Source organism: Falco naumanni, chromosome 7, assembly GCF_017639655.2.
Source record: "Falco naumanni isolate bFalNau1 chromosome 7, bFalNau1.pat, whole genome shotgun sequence".
Taxonomy (NCBI): Eukaryota; Metazoa; Chordata; class Aves; order Falconiformes; family Falconidae; genus Falco; species Falco naumanni.
This window is the reverse complement of record NC_054060.1, coordinates 41,604,992-41,628,745: the sequence shown is the minus strand read 5'-3', so window position 1 is coordinate 41,628,745 and position 23,754 is coordinate 41,604,992. Positions and strand designations below refer to the sequence as shown.

General features: G+C 38.9%; 1 protein-coding gene and 1 long non-coding RNA gene across 12 annotated transcripts in view; one reads left to right on the top strand and one right to left on the bottom strand.

The window, feature by feature from the left end:
* Positions 1-23,754, top strand: part of UNC79 (unc-79 homolog, NALCN channel complex subunit) — a 116,781-nt gene that overhangs the window by 16,546 nt on the left and 76,481 nt on the right. For 6 of the 8 annotated variants that reach the window (XM_040601659.1, XM_040601654.1, XM_040601658.1 and 3 more), the window contains exons 5-21: positions 1,793-1,885; positions 3,199-3,254; positions 3,889-4,018; positions 5,561-5,625; positions 7,404-7,492; positions 8,645-8,685; positions 9,942-9,970; positions 11,027-11,256; positions 11,590-11,761; positions 14,136-14,366; positions 16,365-16,555; positions 17,454-17,577; positions 18,796-18,936; positions 20,246-20,467; positions 21,069-21,296; positions 22,690-22,831; positions 23,241-23,553. In XM_040601659.1, coding sequence (XP_040457593.1) covers positions 1,793-1,885; positions 3,199-3,254; positions 3,889-4,018; positions 5,561-5,625; positions 7,404-7,492; positions 8,645-8,685; positions 9,942-9,970; positions 11,027-11,256; positions 11,590-11,761; positions 14,136-14,366; positions 16,365-16,555; positions 17,454-17,577; positions 18,796-18,936; positions 20,246-20,467; positions 21,069-21,296; positions 22,690-22,831; positions 23,241-23,553 — 2,497 coding nt within the window. The remainder of the gene's footprint in view (positions 1-1,792; positions 1,886-3,198; positions 3,255-3,888; positions 4,019-5,560; positions 5,626-7,403; positions 7,493-8,644; positions 8,686-9,941; positions 9,971-11,026; positions 11,257-11,589; positions 11,762-14,135; positions 14,367-16,364; positions 16,556-17,453; positions 17,578-18,795; positions 18,937-20,245; positions 20,468-21,068; positions 21,297-22,689; positions 22,832-23,240; positions 23,554-23,754) is intronic. The other 2 variants (XM_040601656.1, XM_040601655.1) reach the window with 1 other exon arrangement.
* LOC121091638 overlaps positions 16,719-23,754 on the bottom strand; it is a 74,640-nt gene continuing 67,604 nt past the window's right edge. For 2 of the 4 annotated variants that reach the window (XR_005828984.1, XR_005828985.1), the window contains exons 3-5: positions 18,664-18,865; positions 17,806-17,929; positions 16,719-17,613 (exon numbers count right to left, since the gene is read on the bottom strand). This is a non-coding gene — a long non-coding RNA (uncharacterized LOC121091638). The remainder of the gene's footprint in view (positions 17,614-17,805; positions 17,930-18,663; positions 18,866-23,754) is intronic. The other 2 variants (XR_005828986.1, XR_005828987.1) reach the window with 2 other exon arrangements.

Below are 23,754 nucleotides of genomic sequence, written 5' to 3'. Positions count from 1 at the left end.
CATAGTTTCCCCATGTAAAATAGCCCCTTGTAAGACATTGTAACGATGTTTTCTCTGTTACCTTTGACAGGTTTAATAACAGTAGGCAAACAAAAATTACTAAGATATAGTTCACACATCTGTGCAATAGGTCTTTGGGCAATGAACAGAATGTTGCATTAATCTCCTTTTTTCTCTCTTACTTTTACCTGTTAATGAGCAGCTGATGTAGGTGACTTATGCTGTCCTGTTTGTCGTCTTCAGATCTGTAAAACTATTCTCCAGAACAACTGGTTGAGCCAAAGCCTTGGTTTGCCTAAGTAGATGCTATTTCCCAACTGCTCTTGACAGAGATTGCATCCATGTAGAACATGGGAACAATCTTATTCATGCTGCCTTTTTCCTCAAACAGTTTTGGTTAGAAATCTGTACGAAATCAGTCTGCTGCTCTTTAAATTTGGCTTCTAGTACTGTGTACAACTTTTCTGCTGATGACCATGTTTTAGTTGACAGGTTAGAGCTGCTGGGTATTTTGCAACTTAAATCCATACAAACAGACCTTGCTGCAATAATTTGGTGGCTCTTATGTGTGTCTGTGGATAAGATTCGAAAAAGAATGTTATGAAGTGCTATGAAGAGAGCCATAGTGGTGTTGAGTCATGTGGAGAAGTACCAGATAGAAGAGAAACTCTTCATTTTCCTTTCCGTTGTTATTTTCCAGTCAAGTGCTCTTATAATTAGTGACCTAGGCTTTCCCCACCAGGAATGATAATGCCCCCTTTACAAGGCAAGTGCAGAACCTTTCCTTTTCCTTGTGTTCAGTTCTGAATCAAACTGAAAAGGAGGATGCAAGTAACTGTGTATGCAGCCGGAGAGCAAGATGAGGGGGTTGAAAGCATCTCACTGAACCGGTAGCTACAGTTTTGTGCTTCTATCCCAAATGCTTGGTATTTGGGTCCTGGCAGCGAGGCTTGGGAAAAGTGCTGTGAGTGAGGATGGGAAGAAACATGCCACGTCTCTGTGTAGGAGGTTGCCTTCAAAGCCATATTGCCATGTTATTGTTCAGCAAATAAACACCTACACTCTGCAAGGTTTTTCCAAGTATACCACTGAATAGTAACCACTTTATAGGAGACCAGAAGGAACTGTAGCCACTTTATGTATGAGGTTGGTCAAAGTTACAACAGCTTAGCTACACTTCAGTGCTATCATTTATCATTATCTTAGCACAGTTCACGTAACAAGGGGGACTAATTTTTCTGGTATGTAGCTATAACTTGAACTCATACCCTGAGAAGTAATCTATGCCATACACCAACAGCCAGCAGCTACCCTAACCATTCATCAGTATACCTCAACAGCAGGCTTTACAGTTTTCCTTCTTTCTTTACCCTCCACTTCTTCCTATTCTTTCCTGCAGTCCAAGCCTAGGTGCACCTAACTATGCAAGTGACATTATTTTGGCTATTCCATGGGTTCTGAAGGAGATTAAGGAGATTGCCTGAAAAGATCGCTGTCTTTGGTTAATGCAGCTCTGAGAATGAAATCTTAATTGATCTGGAAAACCAGGTGTGCGCTATGTGAAGCAATACCATATTCTTAGTCATCTTTCTCTTCCGGTTGAAAAGGAGTTTCACCCCTCCAATACAGATTATTTTTAGTTTTTTAGTTTTTTTTGTTTTGTGGTTTTTTTTTTTAATATGAGATGGTACCTTAGGAATTTTATTTGCATCAATTGGAATAAATTATATGCTATTCTTGCCTAGTTTTCCTTTTTATATAATAGAAAATGTTTTGTTTCCTTTCTTTTAAGTGGGATCCTCAAAAAGAGAAGGTGTTCCAGCACATGTCAATCTATCTGCATCATCAATGCTAATGATTGCAATGCAGTACACATCAAACCCGGGTATGTGTAAACATGCAACGTGGTATCATTCTCTCTAAAACTGAGTCATGAAGTACTGTCAAACGCAATCAAGTTCAGACGATGGGAAAAATCTGTCTCACCATCCAACACAGGATGAAAAATAAGTGATTTTAGTTAAAAACCAGAATTTCTGAGCATCATGGTTGAAGTAATCATTATGTAGATAAGAGAGCCCGTTGTGATGAAGAAATAGGTTTTGACCGAGGACTGGAGACTTTGATCTACTCTTGCTTGACATCAGAAAATAGCATTGGTGTATAACGTCAGTGTTGGAGAGCAGTCACCACTGACTTTGATTATAGAAGTTCATAGTAACAGTTTGTCTTATACTGTGATTTGTATCCCACAAAGTTCACAACTGATAGCTGTTCTTTTAAAAAGACAGGTAATGCCGGCTGCAGGCTCAACCGAACTATAATGAATTTAAATGTAGTTACAAGTAGCTAAACGCAAGGCCATTCTCTCTCTCACTGTGGCACAGTCCCTGTAAATCAGTGGGATCATACAACCAAATCGAAACAAAATTTAACCTGAGGGAGCTGTTACATTGTACTATAGTCAACCATCTCCTGTTTTATGTATGTGGGTAGATGGTGTGTGTGAGGAGGAACCGTACGCTGCATTATGCATGTGAAGAGTATCACATCATGCTAATGTAATCAACAGTGGTAAATAAAAACAGCACAGCATTTTTTACAGCTACTTGCACAAGTTAGTTTTTTTCATGACATGTTCTATTTGTGTTTGTGAATTCTGTGTTACAGCCATCTGAGGAAAATGTTGTCCTGTGGTTTTTGGGAAGTCAAACGTGTAAAGTAGGTCGTTTGGCTCTTATGTTTGTTTAATGCAGAGTGGCTCCTATAGCCTTTGGTATACATGGGAATAATGTATTGTTACATGTAACTTTCACTACTGCCCCTCAAGATGAATGACAAGATACCCATTTACAGCTTTATATTGTGCCAGAGGGACAAAGTTTAAGTGAATTAGCAGGTGTTCTTAAACTAGATCTGTTTGAAAAAGATCTCCATTGCTGTGCAAAAAGGTGTGCACTCATAATACTCATTATCTTACTGCGTTCCTTGACAGGAACAAGTTACTAATATTTAATTTCTAATCTTTTGTGATGACTTTCAGGGCAATGATTCTCCAGCAAACTCTTTAAAATAAAAAGTAATAAAATGAGCTATAGAGTTTTGGATAGACAAAGCAAAGCAGTCAGCTAATTATGTCACTTCTGTAATTTGAGTTTCTGTTTCAGCATTATGTCTATACTGTCTTTTCTCTCTCAGTGTATCACTGCCAGTTATTGGAATGCCTAATGAAATATAAGCAAGAAGTGTGGAAAGTAAGTTTATGATCATATACACTTTGTGGAAATGATTGTATTTGGATAGTAACGAAAACCAGATGGCTTGAAAATTGAACTGACTGTGTGCCAAGAAGTTATAAATTATCTTTATGTCAAATCCTCCTTCTGGATTATGGAGGGGAAGGTCCCTCTGATTTTTAGTTCACAGAAGCAGCTCCGTGTTTTGTAGAACAGAACTCTGTTTCCTAAATAATATGTGGTTGTGGCTCCAATTAGCAGAACTTTTAGTAATGACCAGTGTTCTTAGTTCACGTGGGACTGAACTTTTATGAGGACTTTTTGTGAGTATTGTCTTAGCCTGAGTCTGATCTGGATCCAGTTATTTATCACATCTCTTTGCTCCATAGCTAGATGCTTCATTTGCTTTATGTTAGTATGTTATGTGGGGTGGGTGTTAGCTGTTGGATCCTCCGATTGAACTCAGAAGCCAGTTATGAATGTGGTGTTGAAGTTAGTCATCTAATCTACTTGTAAGAGTGTACAAAGGATGTTTGGTAGGGATGAAATGTATATATTTTGTATGTTCAGGTATCTCGGAACACAAGTAATATGTATTGAACTGTGTTTTGTTACCTTGCAAAATAAACATGTTGTATGTGTCTTTCCTTAGGATTTGCTATATGTGATAGCCTATGGACCATCTCAAGTTAAACCTCCAGCAGTGCAAATGTTATTTCACTATTGGCCCAATTTAAAACCCCCTGGGGCAATCAGTGAGTACAGAGGACTGCAGTACACAGGTCAGTGCAGCTGGTTTTGTATAGGCCAAAATAAATATAAATGAAATAATTAGAGGTGTGTTAATGTCACATGTTTACAGTTCTGCAGTGTATTTTAAAATCTTTTGCTTGATAAGTTTGTACTTTCATAAGTATGTACAATTATTTTCAAAAGATGTTATGAAAAATAAAAACTGTGTTTGTGGCTAGTAAATATTTTTTGTTACTCTTGATATTAACTAAACCAGAACAGGAGAAGAAATAAATAGTGTTCCAAATGGTCTGTGAAACTGCCTTCTAGGCCTCACAAGTGTTCTGGCTTATGTCCCTTTCAATTATAGCTTTGGTTGCTTTTGTTGAGCCAGCTGCTATCACTACTGCTGTTGCTAAGACTCTTTATCTGGCTGTTACTGTCATAAAGTCGGGTGCAGTCAGTATAATGGGTAAGTTATCAAGGTTGACTGAAAGGTGAAAATGAGAAACAAAGTCAGCAATACAGCTGGAGCTGAGTAGGTGGATGGTACAAAGTCCTCTGCCCACCATACTCCCCAGGGCTACCGATGGGACTGTCTAGCAGCAATTCACGACTTGCTTTTCCTGCTTGCCTGTCTCAACCTGCTTTAAATAATCTCTGTCATACGGGATATGTTTTGTTCACTTTTAAAATTTCCCAGACCAGAATGCAACATTTTAAATAATAAAAATAAAGGATTGGAAGAGTCCTTGGAAGACCCCCTAGACCAACTGAAGCACATCCTGAATGTTCCTGATACATGTTTGTCTGATCTGTTCTAAAGCCTTCCCTTGAAGGGTTTATAGATTTTCTTGACCTTTTAAAAAAATCATTCTTCTTCTACTGCTTCTACATCACTTCTTTCATGCAAGCAGGTCTGCAAACTAAGCGTGATATTCCATCTGAACCATTACTAGCACTGGGTAGACTGGAATAATTTTCCTATATATAACTTATCTGTTAATATATCCCAGAATGGGTTGAGTATTATCTGCAGTTGCATGGCATTTTGACCTGGGGGCATCCTGTATAGCAGCCAGGTGATGCCACTTGAACACACCTTTGTTTAGCTTTTACAAAGCTAAGGTTCCTTCTGTGGCTGGACTAGTTTTCCTTTATCATAGCTGTGTTTTCATTTTGCTTGGGAATGTCAATGAATTTACTCGGCTACTCCTATCATCCTGCTCCTAGAGTAGAAGGATAATTAATTCAAGGTGTTGGTGAGATCAGGGAGGGTCTATAACAGAGATGTCTGCATCTTACTTTTTCCATTTCTTTGCTGAGTTCATGGTTCATTTCATAACTACATCCCAAACAAGTCAGTTGGCATGTATATTCTACTGTTTATTGTAGTATGTTTATTATATGGATAATAATGTTTATTGTAATTATTAGACTTCCTGAGGAATGGCTAGGTCTTCTTTCATGTTTGTATAGTACTCGGTACAAGAGGATCTTGTTCTCAGTTGATGCCACGATCTCTTTGATAGAGACAAAGAATATAAATATGTTTTCTCCATTTGTTAATCAGCTGTGTTTTGGTTTTGCAGCCTGGAATCCTATTCATTGCCAGCACATTGAATGCCATAATGCAATTAACAAGCCAGCTGTGAAGGTACTGCTATTTCTTCAGGGGTTAAACCCAACTATCTGGGGGATAGGAAGTTGCACTTTGACCCCAGGCATATGCTCTGGTTGTGTGCAGGTGACCAAGAGCAGGAGCTTAGTGAATATGTTCTTTGGTTGCTTAAAGCAAGATGGGGTATTTCCTTCAGCTACTGTGGGCCAAATCTTGATATTAAACATGAGGAAGGTTGCAGAGCACCTTATAAAATTCCAAGTTGGCTCCTGGCTAATCCGTGTAAATATTTTCCTCAACAGATATATGTATGTCAATATCTGCACAAATATTACTATGTACAGGAAACATTATGTCAGTTACATAGGTACATGCTCACCTTGGTATCTTGATTGAGGTCACACAATGCATCTACTCTGATTGTGATCCTTTGCTTGGAATGTGTCCTAAAGCAAATAGCAACAAAGCTTTACTTACTTCTACGTCCCTCAGAGAGAGAGAGAAATAGTATCTTTCCTGTTTACACACAAGGTACCAAAGTAAAACAGCTTGACTGGGATGATAGCACAGTTTGATGGCAGAGGCAAGAACATCCCAAGTTCAGAGTAAGCTACAGTTAGGTGTACTAATTAATTACATTTGTATCTGGTTAAATATATAGGTAGAACCAATTTTCCTGGCATCTGTTCGTATACTAACATAACTGCATGAGTCAAACAGTTCTTCAGTGAGCCTTTTCCACAGGCTAGGGGACTGACAGGGCATAATGGTGACACATATCTCACAAGTCCTGCAAGGGACCACTTTCCTGTCCCCGCCAATCATTCTCCATGATGCAGGTTTTCATAGGGAAAAAAAGTTGGAAGGTGTTGCTTCATGTTGTGATCATCACTAGATATAGTGATGCACTGAGTAGAGCAAAATATCAATGAAATTTACAGTTCTAAACTTTGCACATGAAATACCTGAATATTTTTGAATGTCTTAGCTTTGACAGAACCAGTCTTGATTAATCATCACTCAGAAAATGCAGCCTGTTGTCTCTTGGATAGATGAATGTAAATTTGGTTAATGAAGATTAGAAACATTCAAAGAGGCATTTATCTTTATAAATAAGCTTTCACTTGAGTAGAGTAAGAATCATATTGATTTAAGTTTTTAAGATATTATGTATGTGTACTACTGTTCAGCTTTTCGTTAAATAGTACAAAACACTTAAACAAATGTGTGTGTAACTGGCTGTCAACTGTAACTGTTTTCTGTAACTGGCTAATGTGGAAGCTAATGCAAGGCAAAGTCTGGACCTATGCTGCCAAGGGAACTGTGGGTCCATGGTCTTTGTTCTGTTGCTGGAATTGTGCTGTATAGTTAACAACTGTGATGACTGAAAATTAGATTTTGCTGGAAGAAATTTTACTGAGAGAAAAATCTAGACTTTTACATTACCTTGTCCTAAGCAATGGATCTTCTAAGTGACCCTTTGGGGGGGGGGGGGGGGGGGAGGAAATAAAAAAGTCTGTCATGATTATGCAATGTAAATGTGTAATACAAAATATACTTGTCTTTCAGAGAGTGATAATACTGATATTGAAATATGTCCTGTTGTTTTCCCATTTAGGAAGGCTCTCATTTTCAGTTATAACCCTCTCTTTGCTAGAAATAATTTGAGATCCTGAGTACCATCTTTCAGAATTCTAAATGCTTTCAACACATACCAAAGTTGTGTTACATTGTATGTACTGGCACTAATGTGTTGAACTTTTTCAGTGAGCTTTAATGAACAGATGTGTTAATTCTTTTTCTCTGTGTTTCAGATGTGCATTGACCCATCCTTGTCTGTAGCTTTGGGTGATAAGCCACCTCCCCTGTACCTTTGTGAAGAATGTAGCCAGAGAATTGCAGGGTAGGTAAACTAAAGCTGGAAAATGATCAGGTAGAGTCAGACTCCAGAGTTCAGAACTCTGGATTTATGCTTTATTTTGTTATGATTAGCATATAATTTATATAGATAACCCTGTTGAAATATTGGGAGCACACTGCCACTCAGTGTGAAAAACGATTACAGAAATTTACTCCACATGATCAGCATTTGCATCTAGCTTAAACAGTAGTGAGTTTTAAAGTTAAAATCACTGAATGAGTAGACACTGTGGGATGCCTTGACTATGACAGGGGCACCTCGTTAATGTACAAGCTTTTGCTTATGAAATATTTTTTGTCCTCATCTTTTAGTTGTCATTAAAAGCAGGATATTACAATGAATGCTCTTTCACAGAGACTTTATTAGTTTTCTGTAACATACATTTCAGATTATTCTCTAAGGTATACTGTGAAGCATCAGAGTGAGGAATTGAAATTGGTCCAGGCTTGTCCAGTACCTGGAAGGAATATAGCCTGAGATGATTAATTAACCTTGCTTTTTTTTTTTTTTTTTTGATTGCTAATTTGGTTTGCATGACTTTACAAGATCTGCTAATACTTACGGGGAGTTCCAATCATTAATTCAAATGGTTGAGGTTATATGTAGTTCAGAAGCTACATGGGGTTTTTTGTCCCCAGTTTAAGACACTTTTATATCACACCAGCTGTAGGAAAAGCCGTTACACCTTACCTTAGATTTTTTAAGTCATCATTGATTTAAAGCTGCAGGAAAAGGTAATTGAATTTGGCAGAAGCACATCTTCTAAGGAGACTCACAGAAAATGGTACTAGGACATTTTTTCCCCTCTGTTCGCCTGTTATTCTTCACTATCATTTCTTAGCCATCAAAATTTAAAAGCACACACTATTTTAATTTGATAAATTTATTCCTTAAAATTAATTTTTTGAAAGCCTTGAACATGGTGGACCAGCATCAGTAAAGTGGTAATTTGCAATAAATAACAGGCATGATAATGTAAGGCAGCCTGCAGTTTATAAAACTACATTTGTAAAAAAAGCAGCTTCAGAATAATGTTAGTCCTACCATGTTAATTTATATAAATTTCTTCTGTGCAAAAACAAATGCATATATAAATAAAAAATGGAAAGCTAATTAGATATACAATTTTTATAGGGATCACAGTGAATGGTTGATTGATGTTCTTCTACCACAAGGTAAGAGGTATTTTAAGGGTAGGTACAAACTAATCATAATTGTACAACCCTATGCTTGCTGATACTTCTGCATACTGTATTATTTGAAATGCTGCATTCTATTCTAAAGAATTTTTTTTAGAATTTTAAAGTAGCTTGTACTTAATACTGCTTAATGTCCTCAAAGTACTCTGGAAAATTGACTAATCCTCTGTCTGAAATAGTATGCAATTCTTTGTGTGTGAGGAAACAGGCAATTGAAAGATTTTCAGATCTTGAAGAATCCACAGTTGGGGCCAAGTTTTTAAAAAGTATTTGTGTGCCATAGCAGTGTCCAAAAAAAGGGGCTAATTCTTCTGGTAACCTGGGTCTGATTTGAAAGCTCTGAAAGCTGAAAAACTATTCTATGAATAGGCTGTAAAGGGTATCAGAAAAAGACATAAAATATTTTTCGATGATCTGATCATTGATCCAATCAATGTCCTTTGGCCAGTGAGAGAGCCTGGTATTTTATTATCTACCAGAATGCAGATGAAGCTTGTTGACAGACTCATCAGAATTTCCTGGGTTTAGAAAGACAGTCACATATTCTCTAAAATAATGTTTTCAAGGACAGGACAAAGACACTCCCTCTCTCTTTCTTCTGCAAGCTGAAAATTCGTAGGCAGTGGACATTTTTTTTGCTGTCTCCTTTTAGTTGAAATCTAATCCAGATTAAGAATGTTTTGTTTACTTAAGGGAAGTACTTCTTTTTAATTGGCCACCTGTATTTACTGAACCAGATGTTGCCAGGACAAGATTGAAAACAACGAATGTTTACAGGTTGAATCTGCAAACATTTCTCTATGGAGTTGTGGGCCACAGACATAGCAACTGCTTCTACACTGTTCATTCATATTCACTAATCTTTCATCCTGTGAGCTTTCACAGGCAGTGTGGGCACATCTGTGCCATGTTTCCTACAGCGTGCTGCGGTAGTGTGCCTACAGGCGTACTTTTACAAGTCCATCCATGAGACAGAAGCACAGGTGAAGGTGGCTGGGATGCAGAGCACACCACGCAATGCACCAAGGCTGTTCTTTTATTTCAGTGTAGAAATAGCCGGTAGGCCTAAGTATACAGTGTCCTACCTCATGCAGTCCAATAGGCTTAGAGGTTTCAATAATATTTGGAAATGCAGAGACTTCGTTGTAACAAGTCCATTTTCCCATGGCTGCCATAGTAAAACAGATGGATCGTCATTCTGTGTTGATGTTTTGTATGCCTTCCCCTTACAGCTGAAATTTCTGCTATATGTCAGAAGAAGGTAAGATTCAGTCATTTGTGTGATGGGGCATGATTTGATGTTGTGTGTAGTGTCATTCCATTACTCTGTGGTGTGGTTTTTTTTGTATCATTCTGAATTTTCACAATGTATCCATGAATGAATTTGTTGGTGAATGGGAATGATTCGGCAACAAGGTTTCTTTTTGTTCAAACTGCTGATGTTTGATTTGACTTGTAGTTTTTTGTTGAAGGGGCAATTAGTAAAGCAATTCAATTATGCAGTTGAGTTCAGCTTTTATTCTAGAACTCTTCTTATGAAGAGGATAGAGCAAGAGATTAATTTTACATCTAAGTTTTTGTATCTTTTCATCTCCTTGAAGTCTTGGATTAATGCTAAATTGGACAAAATCCTACTAAAAACTGTATATTTTTAAAAAAGTATGGACTGAAAATCTTCAGTGCTTGGCTCTAAAAAGATTGCTGACAAAAAGAATCTGCTTGCAACACATACCAGCTAGTGTGTTTTAATAACATTTCAATAATGAGGAATACAGTGTATAACATATTCTAGATTTTATGTGGTAAAGAAAGCTTTTATTTGGGCTGCATTACCAGGTGGCAAATATAAAGGTAGCACATATTTCAGAGGCTTGGACAGTTACCTATGATAAGGCAGATCCTTACATAGCATAAACTGATGTATCAGCATTGATTACACTCCTAAGGATCCACCTGTTGCTACACGTAAATTAAAAAGACATTCTGAAGTATAAGCAGGGATTAAGAGAACGACTGTAAATTTTAGAGATTGCTCCAAACCAGAAAGTTGAGGTTGATAACTGAAATGTTGGTTTGGCCTGCTCCAAAAGAAGAGCAACCATGACGTTTCATTCTAGGCCCAGCATTTAGCCCTCAGCTCATCTTTCTGGAAGTTCAGTGACACCTGGCATCAGGAGTTTGCACATAGTTCTACTTATATATAGTGATTTTGGAAATGACCGACACTTGAGCCAGTTCACCGGTGCTGACTTTCATCCCTGTTTTCAGTTCCACTTCCTGTTACTTCTGGCCTGAGGAAATCTTTTTTATTTTCCAGAACTGCAGTTCACATGTCAGAAGAGCTGTTGTCACGTGCTTCTCAGCGGGCTGCTGTGGCCGCCATGGCAACAGGCCAGTACGCTATTGCAAAAGATGCCATTCTAATCATCACAGCAGTGAAGTTGGGGCAGCTGCAGAAACCCATCTTTATCAGACCTCGCCACCTCCTATCAATACCCGGGAGTGTGGGGCAGAGGAACTTGTGTGTACTGTGGAAGCTGTGATCAGGTAATATGACAGCTTATGAGGCATCAATATGTAAAGCAGGATCAGGTTTTCATGTAAATATTGCCTGCAGATCTTGTGCAAGTTGGCTTTAGTTTCATCAGGGTAAGTTCAGAGCAGGGGCGCTGAACTCCTGCTGCTTTAGCAGAGTATTCATCAGCTGTGAGTTGTGTCCTCATGGAAGAAATCAGCCTTGAATCCTAGAATTTGATGTTATTTTATTGCTGTTATCAGGAAAATGATGGCATCAGATGCCTTGACCTCTAGTTACTCTGATCAGATGCCTATATCCGGTGGGGGAAAGCTGCATTCACTGACCACAAGCTTGTTTTGTAGCTTGCTGAAGGAAGCAGAGTTTCATGCTGAGCAGAGGGAGTATGAACTCAACCGCAGGAGGCAGATGGGCCTCTCTTCTTCTCATCACTCCCTGGACAACACAGACTTTGATAATAAAGATGATGACAAGCACGACCAACGCCTTCTGAGCCAGTTTGGAATTTGGTTCTTGGTGAGAAATTCTTGCTGTCTTCTCTCACTTCTCTCACTTCCCTCTCCTTTTCTTTCTGAAGCCTCAATTTGATCTCTTCTTTCCACTTCTTGGCTTTAGTTGGACACTTTTTCAATTTGTAAGCAAAAAAAGAGTACTATGAAGCTGTCAGATTTGATGATTTCAGAACTAGTTTGTGTGGAGCTGCTGGCTGCCTCCGAGTACTGTACATAGAGTGTATAACAATTTACTCTCTCAGGTTTTTTATTGACTTTCTACATGCCATCATCTTCTGCTCCCAAGTGCCCCCTGCTAAGTGCCATTCTTTTAACTTTAAAAGACAATCCCTGAACGATCTGTCTTTCACCTTCCACCTTTCAACCTCACTGCCTGGAAGATCAGCTTTCTCACGTACCTCTGAATAGGCTGGAGGAGTCTTAGTGGCCTGCTTTTCCTTCCTGCCTTCAGATGGTCCACCTGGATCAGTCCCAGTCATTGTACTCCCGCTAATTCACTCAATATGGGTTGACAGAATGAAGACCTGCTGGTTCTGCCCTCACAGTAGCTGTCAGAGATTATTCCAAAATAGCAGGGCTGTTGCTGACTAGTTCATGAGCAGGCCAGACAGGAGTACAGACTGGAGTATGATAGATCCGCAGGAATTGAATTCTGCGGTTCTTCTTAAGGAGAATTCTCCTTCTCAGGTTCTTTTGAATTCACCTTGAGCTCTTGCTCTCAAGCTGTCTCCGCCTCAGTCACCCAGTGGCAAGTGGGAAATAGTAGGACCCCTCATCCATCATCTAAACAGAGATGGGGACAGCAGGGTGGCAGATCTAGAATCCCATAATGCCGACAAAGCTGCTTTGGTGTTTCAAGTGACTACATGAGTAAACTTCATGTTCTGCTCATTTCGTGGGTTTTGTTGTTTAATGTGGTTTTTGACTTAAAGCCTTTTATTATTTTTTTCATTTTTTAATTGTGCCATGTTAGTCTATTCTGTTTCAAATGATGTTTTGTAAAGACTGAAGGCCTACGTTTCCAGAAGTAGAATTGAAATGAGAACAGAAAATGTTTTGTTACACTGTACATGCCCTATCCTTGACATTGAGAGTCTGTCTTTCTATGGTAGGGAGGAGCTCAGTGACTTCATTCTATCCTTATAAAATCTCTTGATCTCTCTCTAGTGAGTATTGGCAGAGATGACAGCACAGATTGTGAGAAATAGTGGCTTGCTGTTTTCTTTTATAAAACGAATACCTTTCATCTAGAGATGGGACAGAGCTCAAGAGTTCCTCTTAAAACGGCTGCCAGCTGATACTGGCTTTGAGTTAACACTCAACTGAGACAAGCACCAGGAGGCAAACACCTTAACTTCAGCCTGCAATGAAAACAGAACAATGAAGACTGTACTTTGAATTAGCAAGGGGACCTTTGGCTGCCTCATCCCAAGAAAAAACGTGGAGGAAAACCACTTGTTAGATGGGTTCTGGTCTTCTCTGGGAAACAGTATTGTCAGTGTTTCCCCAGAAATGACATGAACGTTTCTCCTTTATTTGCTTGCTTAAGGCAGCAGCCACTGTTTTCAGGTTGCCAAGTGCTGAGAGTACAGCTTTCGCTAGGAAGCGGCAACAAACAGCTGATAGGTGGTTAAAGGAGCTTCCTAAATCTCCCGTCATTTGTTATTTTCCATTCTTTGGATTCAGTGCAGCAACCTGACTTGAAACTTATGCCTCCTGTCCCCAGAAGTTACCAAGAGCTCAAGTAGTGGGCAATTAAGGGCTTAGCAGTGAGCCCACTCTGTGAACTGGGGTACAGACTTGGTCTCAAATCTGGGACAGTTTCACAGTGCAGACATTGGAGAAGGGGGGAAGAATAGTAACTGTTATGTGAGAATGTTTGAGGACTTAAAACTCATATTCCCACCCCAAATGAGGACAAAAAATCAGAATCTTTTTGCAAAGCGAAGGTTATTCATTAAGTACACATATTCTTTCACATTTTCTGAAACTCTTAATTTGGTTTGTCTTTTTACTTTGTACTTTTTATATATGTGTGTCATAAATTTTAACAGGCATTATATTACCTTCTGAAATGAAAAGTCATTTTAAAGTTCCCACCAAAATGTTTGTCAAAGCATTCTGTATTGGTATTTTCAGTGTCGAAACTAAGAAACAAAAAATTCAGTGCTTGTTTTTCCCCTCTTACCATTATTTTCTGGTTTGGAAATGTTTTGTCAATTGTCCTGTGCCAAACTCTACTTAAAACTGATCAGCTCACTTGTCTTCTATGTAGTTTGCATCCTCATATGTCTGAGAATATGCAAAATATAGTAGACAAACAATTTGCCACCTTTTAATTCTAGAAATGTAACTTGATTTGTGTTTCTGTCTTCCAGGTGAGCCTTTGCACCCCCAGTGAGAATACACCCACAGAGAGTTTAGCAAGGCTGGTTAGCATGGTGTTCCAGTGGTTTCACTCCACAGCTTACATGATGGATGATGAAGTTGGTAGCCTGGTTGAAAAGCTCAAACCCCAGTTTGTTACTAAGTGGCTGAAGACAGTTTGTGATGTCCGGTTTGATGTCATGGTTATGTGCCTCCTTCCTAAACCAATGGAGTTTGCCAGGGTAAGAATAATTTAATCTGAAGGTTCCTTTATTTGCCATAGAGATTAAAGTGTTCAGTATAAGGACTCTCTCTCCTCCAGCTCTGTCAAGGCAAAAGAAGTGTCAGTGGTTGAGGGAACAGTGGAGTTCAGGAATTTTTCCTCTTCATGGCATTTTTAGTTTTACTGTGTTGGAGAGTGGGGATTATTTACAGCAATATGAAGACAGGTTGGAAGAATATTGTAGATATTGAAAGATAGTGTACATTTTTGGTAGCTGCATGTTTCCATTATGCTGCTGAAGCACCCAAGCTTGTCTTTAGTAAAAGGTATCATTAGTCTGCTCCCAGATACAAACCTGTCCTTTAGTGGTCTGCTTTACTAATGCTTCTCTGTTCTTTGCATGCTTAATCTCTGCATTTATTAATAAATTAATAAAATTAAATAATAATAAAAACATGAATTAAAGTTTATGAAATCACACAGCTGCAACTGAAAGGAGTTCTGGGCTGAAAGGATGCCCTGTAGCTACAGATACCTAATTTAAGCGACTCAGTTAAGTGACTAGTCTGCCATGGTTCACCTTCTTGCTGATGGAGAGAAAGACACTTATCTGGAAGGTCATTCAGGGTGCTTAAGTGAGGCCATTGTTGGAATCACTTTTAGAGGGACTCTTTCTTTCTGTCCATTAATTATGAAGCAGAACTTGCTATTTAACGTGGATAGTGAAGGCAGGCAACTAAGTCAGGCATGTGAATATTCCTCTACAGAAAATGAAACATCAGCATGAAAATAGGAACTTTATATTTGTGAGGGATTTAAGATTTTTTCCCCCTCATTTATCACTGCCAACTATACCACATGTGCTTTTGTAAGACTTTCATTTTCTGACTCTCTGACTTAAAATGTCCAAAGGACATGTTGGTTTTGTTTCCTAAAATTAAGTGACTAGACTAGGAAGGGCCGTAAAGACTTAATGTAATACAGTACACCATCAATAATGTATCCATGTATCCACTGTGCATCCGTGGATTTTTCATGACGTAATATATGGGATTTGCTGTACATGCGCAGACCAGCATGTGTATACGTCTTACTCCGAACCATCACTCTGAAGATAGACCTGGCTGTGGGAGGGCTGGAGGGCAGCTGAGGGAATTTGAGAAGTGGATGGATGCAATGAATATTAGGACTGAAGAAAAGAGATCAGGGCTTTGAGGCTAAAGGGGAAAGGAAGGACTGAACCTCATGCTGTAATCTGTTATGGATCTTTTTGTTGCCTTGGATCCAGCCCCTTTTTTGAGTTTTATTACCCACTGCAACACTTAAGACTAGACTGACAACTTGCTAGATTTGCAAGGGTTCACGAGAATATGAAAACAAACAGCCATGAAATTAGCTGTGATGAATGGAGAAAAAATAGTTTGTTGGCTGAGATCACCAGTAGTCGCTGCCAAAACAGCAGGCATCTCTAGAGCCATTAGTCTGGAACAGCAGATGTGATCTCAGGTCAGTTAGAGTAATTAATCTCTGTAGGCCAGTTACTTATTTACTTAGAAGTATATTTTTTTGGCTTCCATTACTTAGAACCTTCCCTCAAAAAAACCCCAACCAACCAACCACAAAGGAACGCCTGGTACAGACCAGGTTTTTCACAATAGAGACCCAGCACTGTAACAGGTTGCTCAGAGCAAATAATTGAAGGTGCAAGTTTGACCAAAAACATCTGTCTGGTGTTGAGAACTGTAAACAATGAGGGGTTACTCTGCATCATGGCCTGGGAGTGAGCAAACTTCATTTAAATCTTGGACAGTGCTTTTGTAGTATTGTTGGTCAGGTGAGAGAGAGGAAAAAAACCAATGCAATCCCCATGGCTGAATTCTAAATTCAGGCTGGAAGGTACAGATGATCACCCCCCAGAATTTTCTGGCTGTAACACACTGAGCAAATTTACGGTGCTGGACAAGTTACAGAGACTAGATGTATCATTCATCAGTATGATTCCTGGAAATACCCACAGGTTGGTGGATACTGGGACAAATCGTGTAGTGCTGTGACCCAATTAAAAGAAGGGCTGAATCGAATCCTTTGCTTGATTCCATACAATGTGATAAACCAGTCAGTGTGGGAGTGTATCATGCCAGAGTGGCTGGAAGCTATAAGGACAGAAGTGCCTGATAATCAACTGAAAGAGTTCCGGGAAGTGTTGAGGTATGTAGACACACGTAGAAACCGTTCTATCATTGCATATGTTGATTGTTGAGGGTTTTAGCACAATAAGGTGACAACAAATAAAAATGCCTGTGTGCAATAGGCAGTAGTGAGTGAATGCTTCTGAATTTTTTATAACTTATGTTTAAACTAAAGCAGTTAGGGTTTGGGAAAGTTTCCTTTTATTGCTCCTCACATCCTTGAATCTGTATCAGGAACCAACTACATGGATGTTTCTTTGCTGCGAGCAAGGCACATTTTTAGTGGCTTCCTGCAACATGGTGGAATAAACACTTTTATCCTCTTGGCCAGCTGTTGATGAGAAATGGTGAGGATTAGTAGAGCTGGCACTGAAAGAGTGATGATTTGTATCGAATTAGCTGATGTCTTCCCCTGCTGAGCAAAGAAAATACCAGAATAAGAATGATGGCTGAGTCATAATTTCATGTCTGGTGTATGCCTTTGACAATAAAACTTCACATTGCCTTTTAACGGATGAAGAGGCTTTGAAACTGACTGTAAGTTTGTATTTATAGGTATTGATGTAAACTTTTATAGTGTAAAAATGAAATAGTGGACCAGTGGTGAGATGAGAAATTTTCCAATTTTTACACTGGATGTTGAAAAAGATATTGCTATCAAATGAAACTGTGCATGATACAAGATGTGATGTAAATCCTTAAGGTGCATCACCAAATTCAGAGATGACCTTGTCCAGGCAGGACAGGTGGTATCAGCAACCTAGCTCAACTCCCATGGATGGTGAGGATGCAAGTAAGATTACAGAAGCATTATCAGTGCTGGTAGTGAGATTGCCTTCCTACCACTTTTCTGTTATATCTCACGCAGTGTATACCATGGTAACTCAGTGATGTTATATTCTTGTTCTACTTTTCAGCAAAATGTTTGACACTGAACTTTGCCCTCTCCCTTTCTCCATGGAGGAGATGTTTGGCTTCATTAGCTGTCGATTCACAGGGTATCCATCCTCTGTGCAAGAGCAGGCATTACTTTGGCTGCATGTAAGTGTCCTCTCTTGATGAGTCATGTTGAAGCAGCTTACGATTTTGGAAAAGAAAAAATAAGAGGGGAAAGAGGGGGGAAAAAGAAGCCACTTTTACAAGGATCATGGAACCTTTCTGCCTTTTGCTTGGTCCCAGTGTAAGGATCACTGGTAGGCAGAAACCAGGAAGCTTCATGTTACTGGCCTATCCTGGGCAATGTAATGGAAGCCTTGAAATTCTTTTTACCTTTGAATGTCAGTTGTATCTTTAGGTCCATTCAGCTGTCTGAGTTTTTTTTTTCAGTCTCCACAGAATTTGGTCTTTGGATTCCAAAATTAATTTCTGACTCCAGAAGTAGCTGTAGATTTTCCTGCATATGAAGAACTGAATTAGACTAACTCTGTAGCCATCAAGCTTTCTGCTGCCCCAGTTATTTTGTGCTATAGTTGCCCACAGAGCTGGCATTCAACCAATATTTATGTTCAAAAGCTACAGGGACAATCTTGTCAGCTGGGGGCAGTGAGTTTAAAAGGGTATAAAATTTTCACAGCACCTCAGAATAACACCTGTATTCTTCATTATTGCTTCTTTTCTGCTGAGGGTTATTTTGGTTAAGCTTCTGCAAAGACCAGTTTATCTGATGACTGTAGCAATTTTCAGGTATGCAGAATTTTCAAATAAAGTATGATTTTTTTAGACTTATCTTGACCTAATAACAATTAATGACAAGTACGAAAGAGCTTATATTTGTCTGACTGTTGGTGGCAAAATTGATGAATATTCCCTCAGTGATTTGCAGTTAACCATCCTGTCACTATGTTGACACCTGTAGGCTACCATTCTGACTAGATTCTTAGAATAAATAGAGGAATTCAGTTTTAAGTAATAATAAATACAGTAAATAGGTATCTTCCAAGTATTGGTAATACTTTTGGTTTACAGAAATATTTTTGTGGAACAACTTCACATTCCTGTGCGTGTGTTTGTGCATAAAACTAATCTCAAAGTGCACCAAGTGTATGCCAACAAATATTCTTAAAATAGCCTTTTTTTGCCAGTTCTCTTTTGCCCTGATTCTAACAGAAATCTAAGCTTGCAGCTCACCTTATTGAATCCCAAAATGAAATGTATGGAACTTGTTGAACTGAGGATCATATGATAAAGGTGCTTACAAAGTAGCTGGCATTTTTGGTCAAGCTTGAAACTCATGCTTTTTTATTTGTTGTCTTTCCTCAGGTGTTATCTGAACTAGACATTGTCGTTCCTCTTCAGTTACTAATCAGCATGTTTTCTGATGGAGTTAATTCTGTAAAAGAGTTAGCAAATCAAAGAAAATCGAGAGTCAGTGAACTGGCAGGAAATCTTGCAGCTCGGAGGGTAACTGTCATTTATCCTACTTATTTTTTTGTTTAGAACAGTTTTCCTAATAGAATGCATGTGAAGAATTAAAAAGTTATCTTTCAATATGGCAGCATTTGATTTGAAACAGTATAGATTTTGAAAATGGAAGAAAATTGGCATGACTTCTTCAGTTAGTACCACTTTATCACGTGGTCAGTGTAATGATAATGCAGTTAGAAACTGCAGAAAAACTGTAGTTTTTCCTTAGTCAGCTGGTTTGTTTGGGGTATGTTTTTAGTGTTCCTTGTATCTTTTCCAACCATTTCATTCTCTGCACCTTCTATTAATAGCCATCAACAACAAGTTGTTATGGACAACTGGCCACCCAGAATGAGCCTTTGTATTCTACTACAAATTTGGTGGGCCTAGGTATGTTTTGGAAGGGTGACAAAGCAGAGTTTATTTCCATTTCCCTGCATTTTTTCCCCATCCAAGAGATGCAAAAATTGGTCTAAAGTTGTCTGTCACAGGCTTATGCTCTGGAAAAAAACGTGTAAAAATCTGTAGGCACTACATACTTGGACTGATGTGACAAACTTCTCAGTAGTCTTGGACAAAGTGCTTCAAGGACAGCAGGAACCAGAGTGCTTGAAAGGTCAGATCTTTAGATTTAAGGAACTACAGCATCTAGGCAGTTGGTCATTCTTCACATGTGGTCCACCTGCCTTCTGATGTAGCTCTTACAGAGAGCATTCCTACACCTAGCCCATGACCACTTCTTAACTATGCAGAAAAAGTGGACAAACTTACTGTCTGGTCTTTCAGACCATAGTTGGCCTCAAAATACACCTCGTGTCATCCAACTGTTTCTCCTTGCAATGCTTAGTGCCCTACTGTGGCATGGACTTAAGTCAGTGCAGACATGCACATCTTGTTGGTGTTGTGTCCAGTTCATTTCCTACTACCTGTATCCTTGGTATAACCTTAGTTACACTGTTGAGATAGCCTGCTTTATTAGCCTCCTGCTATTGCAGTTTGTGTTCCTGGATCATGGAGCAGATCATTGTAACCTGATGGCCACTTTACTGCCTGCACCAATTTTCTGGATGTCAGCCAATTCGCTTAAGAGAATGTGTACATGTATCTATGCAGAATATGATTCCTCTACTTCTGTAGTATTTTGTCATTTAATGGCATTAAGGGACATATGTCCACTTTGCAAAGAAGCTACAGAAGGGGATACTAAGGCTGTCAAAGTTCGTGCAGTTTCCTGCAGTTTCATATAAAATGAGATTGCTTAAATGTGTAACAGTCATTTGGACATGTTGATTCTCTGTGTTTTCAGGTAAGCGTTGCTTCTGACCCTGGGCGCAGAGTTCAGCACAACATGCTGAGTCCTTTCCCAAGCCCCTTCCAGAGCCCATTTCGGAGTCCAATACGTAGTCCTTTTCACAGCCCTTTCAAGAACTTTGGACACCCCAGTGGAAAGACAATTGATTTTGACTGTGAAGATGACGAAATGAATCTTAATTGCTTCATTCTGATGTTTGATCTCATCTTGAAGCAGGTACTCACAGAAGAAAAACACCCACACTGAGGGGACCCTGAAGTTCTGTAGTCACTTTTGGCTCTCATTTAATTTTGTATTGAATCCCTTTCTGCTAAGGGGCTGGAATGAAGTATACAGCATTTGTATCCCAATACAGCTGTCATCTGCCTTTACCCTTGTAGGATTTACAGCTTCATGTTAAATGAAGAGAACTTAGATACCTCCACATTCATGTTAGATAGCTTGTATGAGTGAAAGGGTCTTCTCCTTGGAGATATGTTTATTTCTGCAGACTAAAAGCAGAGGCTTATTGATATGCTTAGATTGGATGCATAACTTTTGGATAGCTACATTTGTACATTGTAAATCCAAGGCCAGGTGTTTTGCATAACTGTCTCTGGGTAAAATTCATGGATCCTGTGCTTGAAATTGTTTATTTATTCTAGCTATTTGAACTTGGTCCTCAACACCAGTGGCAATTTGAAATTGTGAGCTCCAGTTTACCTCAAGCTCTTTGCAGTACTGTAATATAACACTAGCAGAAATGTAGAAGGAGGCAGAATAGTGCTGTGGCTTTTCAATAAATAACAAATCTTTACTCTTTTTCACGCTCTTTCAGATGGAACTCCAGGATGATGGTGTCACTTTGGGCTTAGAGAACAGCATTTCAAAAGATGTAATATCCATCATAAACAATGTGTTCCAGGCACCCTGGGGTGGTTCTCACACCTGTCAGAAAGATGAAAAAGCAGTTGAATGTGGTCTGTGTCAGTCCAGCATTCTGTGTTACCAGCTGGCTTTTGAGCTGCTAGAACAGCTTGCTCCAAAAGAAGAAATCAGGCTTGTGGTAAGTAGAGCAGGAAAGGGCCTATAGTACTGGTGTGCTGAAACCCCTGTTCTTCATTGTTCTCATTACATTGGGCACAAGGGAGTAAAGCTGTGCTGACCTTTGGCATGGAGAATTTGGGATGTTAAAGCAAAATGCCATTGAACTCTAAAATTTCCTGTTTGAATTGATAGAAAGAACTCAGGGAAGATGACAATAATCAACCAGTATAAACTCTTCCCCCATCAACCTTGAAGTGCTGTTTTACTTTGGAAGGACACTCTTATGATACCGTGTCTTAAATGAAAAGCACTAAGTATTAACATCTCACACTTTATCTTATTTTAAAAGCTAAGAGTGGATATTTTGAAATGATTAATGATTTTGAGTGAGTCAGTTGTCAAGTGGGCAAGTTGATGCTTGATTGTTGAAAATGCTGAGCACTGCTGAAAAACAGAATATACTTCAAGTTGTGTATCCACCTTTATCAGACACACATACATACTCTGCAATCACTAGTCATTATTAAAGTCCTCTGTAGCTTTGCATAAGAATTGAGGTATTACCTGTGGCCTGATGAATTTATTTTTAAGCTCTATGTTGGTTATACATAACTGTTCCATCAGATAGTTCAGAAGACAGCATCCTTCTCCTTACTCTGAGTGCTCACTATTAGTAATTTTTTTTGGTGGTGAGCCTAGTGATGCCTTTTGATGTGTAAAAGCTTCAGAATTCCATTTGAATGTGTATGTTAATAGTAGGTATTGTGCATGTGGTATTCAGTAACTTGTGCTAGAAAAATCGTCTCATGCCCTTTCTGTTCAGATTCTCACCTCAACTGAAAAGTAGCAAGTGATGCAGTCTTTTGAGTGCTGGGGCTTGGTACCATTCCTAGGATCCACCTTGCAATTTATAACACAAAGGTCACAATGGCAACCTGTAATCCTGAGTTTCTGGCCACAGGCAGAAGTAACTCCAGTCCCTTATTTCAATGTAAAGGTGGTTGTGGTAGCTCTTGCCTCTAAGCCTGTAACTGTACAGCAGTGTAGGAAACATCCCCTGCTCCTCTCTGATACTCCTCTGAGGCGAGGATGGCAAGTTTGGTGACACCACAGCCCTGTGACTGGATCCATCTCAGTTCCAATATGGATATAAGTTTCTGTTAAGTGGTATCACTTAAATCCATGTTTGAAACATAGAAACATAGTCTTGTCGGTATGCATTTGCTGATGCAGAATTTTAGATATGCAGGTGATTTGAATGCACAAGTGTACATGGAACTACACAGCGTCTGCCTCATTTGATCTCAGCTTATCACACCACATGTGAACGAAACAGCAAGATATGGCCTCATGTATTTATACTCTTGATGTATAACATCAAGAAATAAATTTAACTTCTTATATTCTTCAAGGAGCCCACAGATAACCTGGAGGATAGTCTTCTGTATACTAGACCTGAGTTTATTATAGGAACTGAGGGAGAAGAGGAAGACAAATCGGCACCAAAACATGGAGAAAACCCAGGAAATCACACAGAGACCACAGAAAATGCTGGTAGGTAGAGGGTGAGAAGCTGAGTATTTCAGTAAGGCTTTAAATTAAATGCTTCAGCTCCTACAGAATACAAGGTTTTGAAGCAGTCTTTCAAGTCGAACAATGCACAATCACTTTTTTCTCATGCATTTAATTCTTCAACATAGTAAGTGAATAGGAAGGCTATATTTATGTTGATAGCCAGCATGACTGTCTCTCAAATAAGTGTTAGAAGAAATCTTGGCTTTTTGAACATGTAACGTAGCAAAATCATTGGATGCCAAATTCCATGCTGTTGTAATTTTACTGACTTCAGGGTTACTGTGGCTAGAATTAATTTATATCTCATTACTTTGACATTCTTTAGTTTGATTTTGAATCCACAGATGAGAATTTTAACAACTTCTTATGTAACTTACTTTTTTAACAGCGATAAAGAATGACACAGAAAGAAAATTTTGTTATCAGCAGCTTCCAGTTACCTTGAAGCTCATATACACTATATTGCAGGTAATATTGTTTACTTGTTTGTTTAGTGTGAATTTTTGGTTAAGTGGTGTCATTGTGTTGAGAGTAGTACATCTGCTTACACAGGAAATGTCAAGGTTTGAAGAACCAGACATTCTTTTTAACATGCTGAACTGTCTGAAGATCCTGTGTCTTCATGGGGAATGCCTGTATATAGCAAGAAAGGACCATCCACAATTTCTTGCCTATATTCAAGATCACATGCTGATTGCAAGGTAGGTTTTTATTGCACATCTTGTTATCATACTGCATTAGTTCTCCAACCGTTCATTGTTGGCATCAAAGCACTTGCAGGTTTGGTATGGAAAATTAACAAAGGGTGGTAGGGAGGTGTGGAAAGTTTAAGCAGCTGTACAAGGGCACATTGCACAGGCTAATTAAGAAGTTGCAAATGAAACCGAGATACCCTGCACGGT